Here is a 5,240-nt window from a genome sequence, read left to right on the forward strand (position 1 = left end):
TGGCCCTAGGTGTGTCTGGGTCCCTGGGGTGGGTTTGAGATCTCCATAGGATTCTTCTTAAAGTCTCCCTGGATAAGCCCAAGAGACTCAAGGGTGCATCCAAGCCTCCCCGAATAATGTCCAGGGATCCTGGGGTGTGCTTGGGGCCCCCAGGGTGTTGTCTGGCTCTTTGATGTGGGTCTGGCTCCTTGAGATGGGTTTGGGGCCCTGTGGGGAGGGTCTGGGCCCCTGGGGTATTGCCTGGGGTCCCTTAGGGTGGGTCTGCGGTCCACTGGGGTGGCCTAGAGGCCCCTGAGTTGGGTCTGAATCCCCCTGCGGTGTAATCTGGGGATGTCTGAGCTGAACCCAAGTCCCCTGAGGTAGGGCTGGAGCTTCCCAGGGTGTTGTCTGGAATCTCAGGGTTGTGCTGGGGGGAGGCACAGAGTTGGACCTAGCCCCCAGAGGACTTGCAACACCTGCCCACCCCTGCGTCACTGGGCTGGCCCTGACCGGTTCTCCTCGGGGATGTGCAGCGCCATCATGGTCAGCGGCTCCTGGCACTGCACGGCCCAGCCCAGCCGCTCGCCGGCACGGCGCGTCTCCACCTGCAGGAAGTGGTTGGGCATGCGGCTCCAGGACACTGGCATCAGCATCTGCATCTCCAGCCTCGGCGGGCACTGCGGGGCTGGGTTCTTGCGCTCGCTCTGGAACATGGCAGCTGACAATGGCATGATGTTCTGGGGGCAGAGAGGCACGCATAGGTCAAGATAGCCAGTTCCCACCCCCACCGTCCCACCACACCACTTCCAGGGAGACCTCTTGGATTGTCCCCTCCCCTTCAGTGGCTCTGCCTGCCTGACCCCCCCCCACACACACACACCTCCTGCCTCAGCCTGCCCCCATTAGCGCCCCCATCACAGCACTCATACCTTCTGCTTCCCCAGCTCAAACTGGATGACATTCTGGTGGGTGGGCAAGACGAAGACTGCAGGAAATAGCTTTGTGTTGGGCTCCACCTGGCGGGGGAGAAGAGGACGAGGTGAGAAAGAGGGTGGGCTGGAGTGAGGGTTAACTCTGGACCTCAAACTCTGGGGCTAATTTGCAGGTCCTCATTTGGGTGTTAGAGGCTCCAAAATGGTTCAGAGGTCACCCTTAGGCTGTCCCACCTCTGATCCAGCCAGGCCAACCTCCTCTATCTCTCCCAGGGCAACCAGTCGTCTGGGTCTCTGCACACGTCACACCCTGCCTGGGAATGCTTTTTCCTATTTCTCTCCCAAGCACGCTCATTCTTCAAAACCCAGAGAGAATGGTCGCTCACACCCGTAATACTAGAACTTTGGGAGGCTGAAGTGGGAGGGTCATCTGAGCCTAAGAATTCAAGAGCACACCAAGTGCAGTGGCTCACACCTGTAATCCCAGCACTTTGGGAGGCCAAGGCAGGTGGATCACAAGGTTAGGAGTTTGAGACCAGCCTGACCAATATGGTGAAACCATGTCTCTACTAAAAATACAAAAATTAGCCAGGCATGGTGGTGCACGCCTATAGTCCCAGCTACTCTGCAGGCTGAGGCAGGAGAATTGCTTGAACCTGGGAGGCAGAGGTTGCAGTGAGCTGAGATGGCACCACTGCACTCCAGCCTGGACAACAGAGTGAGACTCTGCCTCAAAAAAAAAAAAAAAATAGAGTTCAAGAGCAGCCTGGGCAACACAGTGAGACCCCATCTCTACAAAACACAAAAAAGTAGCCAGGCGTGGTGGTCCATGTCTGTTGTTGCAGCTACTCAGGAGGTTGAGATGGGAGAATCGCTTGAGCCTGGGAGGTCAAGGATGCAGTGAGCCATGATTCCACCACTGCACTCCAGCCTGGGTGACAGAACAAGACCCTATCTCAAAACAAAACATTCCAGGAAGTATCCCAGACTTGTCTTGCTGGAGACCGTCCAGCCAGCCTCCGCCTCCACAAACAACGCTGTCTCTGAAGCAGTCTCGCCTATACCAAACTTGATCTAACTGCACCCTGGGACCTAACTCCCAGTTTACAGGAAATACGAGGGACAAAGGAAAATGTTAAACTGCCACCACAGGAAGGCACCAGCCAGGTCCAGGCTGTGGGAAAATAGGCAGCCCTCTCCAGATTTCATACGCAAAGGAAGCCCCTGGGATCCTGTCGAAATGCAGATTCTGGTGCGGCAGGCATAGGAAGGGGCCTGAGACTCTGCATTTATTTTATTTTAATTAATTAATTAATTTTTGGGACAGAGTTTCACTTTTGTTGCCAGGCTGGAGTGTGACCGCCTGATCTCTGCTCACTACAACCTCCGTCTCCCCAGTTCAAGTGATTCTCCTGTCTCAGCCTCCTAATTAGCTGGGATTACAGGCATGGTGCCCCCATGCCTGGCTAATTTTGTATTTTTAGTAGGGACAGGGTTTCACCATGTTGGTCAGGTTGGTCTCAAACTCCTGACCTCAGGTGATCCACCCACGTCGGGGCCTCCCAAAGTGCTGGGATTACAGGCTTAAGCCACCACGTCCAGCTTTTTCTTTTTTACTTTTTTTTTTTTTTTTGAGATGGAGTCTCACTCTCTCCCAGACTGGAGAGCAGTGGCTCGATCTCAGCTCACTGCAACCTCCATCGCCTATGTTCAAGTGATTCTCCTGCCTCAGCCTCCCAAGTAGCTGGGACTACAGCTGTGTGCCACCACACCTGGCTAATTTTTTGTATTTTTAGTAGAGACAGGGTTTTACCATGTTGGCCAAGATGGTCTCGATCTCCTAACCTCGTGATCCTCCTGCCTCCGCCTCCCAAAGTGCTGGGATTGCAGGCATGAGCCGCCATGCCTGGGCCCATTTGAATTTTTTTTAAGAAGTAGGGTCTCACTCTGTCACCCAGGCTGGAGTGCAGTGGTGCGATCATAGCTCACTACAACCTCTGTTTCCCAGACTCAAGCGATCCACCTGCCTCAGCCTCCAGAGTAGCGGGAACTGCACTGCTAGACCCAGCTAAAGATTCTGCAGCTCTGACAATCTGCCAGGTGATGCTGATCCTGCTGGTAGATCCAGGGACCACACTTTGAGGAGCAAAGGGCTATAGGACAAATAGCCTGATTCCTTCAACAAATACATTCAGGGCTGAGGGTGGGAAGTTGAGAGGGAACCTGCACATGAAATGAAACTCAAGGTACAGAGCAACCAGCTAAATGACCCTGGGTTGGGCGTGCTGGTGCATGCCTGTACTCCCAGCATGAGATTATATACTGGTATTACATGGGAGGTAGAGGTGGGTGAATCGTTACAGGTCGGGAGTTCAAGACTGGCCTGGGCAACATGGTGAAACGCTGTCTCTGTAAAAAATACAAAATCTAACCGAGTGTAGTGGTGCATGCCTATAGTCTCAGCTACTTGGGAGGCTGTGATGGGAGGATCATTTGATCACAGGAGGCAGAGGCTGCAGGGAACCAAGATTCCACCACTGCGCACCAGCCTGGGTTACAGAGTGAGACCTTGTCTTAATAAATTTAAATAAACAAATAAATAAGGTTGAGCATGTTGGCTCATACTGTAATCCCAGCATTTTGGGAGGCCAAGGCAGGAAGCTCTTTTGAGCCCAGGAGTTCGAGACCAGGCTGGGCAACATAGCTAGACTCTGTCTCTACTCAAAATACAAAAAATAGCTGGGTGTGGCGGCGCACGCCTGTAATCCCACCTACTTGTGAGGATTTAGTCCAGGAGGTGAAGGTTGCAATGAGCTGAGATCGAGCCACTATACTCCAAGATTGGGTGACAGTGAGATACCGTCTCAAAAAATAAAAATGCAAATGAATCATAAATAAAATAAAATATATGACCCTACTTAGATTCCAATTCAAACAAAGAAATGGTAAAAACACATTCTGGGGACAACCAGAGAAATTGTACACCAACTGGCTATTTGATGATATTTAGAAACCACTGCGTGTTTTTTTTAGGTGATTAGTGGTATTGTGGTTACAATCCTTAAGATCATTATCATCTTTTAAAGATACATACTGAAAAGAGATGAAACTATCTGATATCTGCAATTTCCTTCAAAATTATCCGGTGGATGTGGAAGGGAAGTAGATATGAAAAGTTAAAATGAGCTGGGCCCAGTGGCCCATACCTGTCATCCCAGGACTTTGGAAGGCTGAAGGAGGAGGACTGTTTGAGCCCAGGAGCTTGAGACCAGCCTGGGCACCACAGCAAGATTCTGTCTCCACTAAAAATACAAAAATTAGCCAGGCGTGGTGGTGTGCTCCTGCAGTCCCAGCTACTCAGGAGGCTGAGGTGGGAGCCTCTCTTGAGCCTAGGATGCAGGGGTTGCAGTGAGCCGAGACTGTGCCACTGCACTCCAGCCAGGGTGGTAGAGGGAGACCCTCTCTCAAAAAACAGACAGAAAAGATTAAACAAGACTGTCTGTGAGTGGGTAACAGTTGAAGCAGTGTGACAGGGGCATGGCAGTTCATTATGCTATTCTAGCCTTTTTTTTTGAGATGGAGTCTTGCTCTATTACCAGGCTGGAGTGCAGTGGCTGGATCTCGACTCCCTGCAGCCTCCACCTCCCAGGTTCAAGCAATTCTCCTGCCTCAGCCTCCAGGTAGCTGGGACGACAGGTGCACACCATCATGCCTGGCTAATTTTTGTATTTTTAGTAGAGATGGGGTTTCACCATGTTGGACAGGTTGGTCTCGATCTCTTGACCTCATGATTTGCCCACCTTGGCCTCCCAAAGTGCTGGGATTACAGGCGTGAACCACCACGCCCGACCTGGTATTCCATTCTTGTATATGTTTTTAATTCTCCATTTAACATAAAGTTTTAGCCAAGAGCGGTAGCTCATGCCTGCAATCCCAGCTCCCTGGGAGGCTGAGGCAGAAGGGTTGCTTGAGACCGAGAGTTTGAGACCAGCCTGGGCAACATAGTGAGACACTGTTTCTACAATAAATACAAAAAAATCAGCTGGGTGTGGTGGCACGTGCCTGCGTTCCCAGCTATTCAGGAGGCTGAAGCGGAAGGATCATGTGAGCCCAGGGAGGTCGAGGCTGCAGTGAACTGTGATCTCACCGCGGAACTCCAGCCTGAGTAACAAAGCGAAACCCTGTCTCAAAAAATAAAAATAAAAAATAGGCCTAACACCACGACTCATGCCTATAATCCCAGCACTTTGGGAGGCCAAGGTGGGGAGATGGTTTGAGCCCAGGACCTAGAGACCAGCTGGGCAATATGGGGGGAACCTGCCTCTACAA

General features: G+C 51.6%; 1 protein-coding gene across 5 annotated transcripts in view; it reads right to left on the minus strand.

Annotated features, from left to right (window-relative positions):
* RYR1 (ryanodine receptor 1) overlaps positions 1-5,240 on the minus strand; it is a 151,636-nt gene that overhangs the window by 98,841 nt on the left and 47,555 nt on the right. For all 5 annotated transcript variants that reach the window (XM_037730736.1, XM_037730734.1, XM_037730735.1 and 2 more), the window contains exons 32-33: positions 909-995; positions 490-716 (exon numbers count right to left, since the gene is read on the minus strand). In XM_037730736.1, the coding sequence (XP_037586664.1) occupies positions 490-716; positions 909-995 (314 nt within the window). The remainder of the gene's footprint in view (positions 1-489; positions 717-908; positions 996-5,240) is intronic.

This window comes from Cebus imitator, unplaced genomic scaffold, assembly GCF_001604975.1.
Source record: "Cebus imitator isolate Cc_AM_T3 unplaced genomic scaffold, Cebus_imitator-1.0 Scaffold356, whole genome shotgun sequence".
Classification (NCBI taxonomy): domain Eukaryota; kingdom Metazoa; phylum Chordata; class Mammalia; order Primates; family Cebidae; genus Cebus; species Cebus imitator.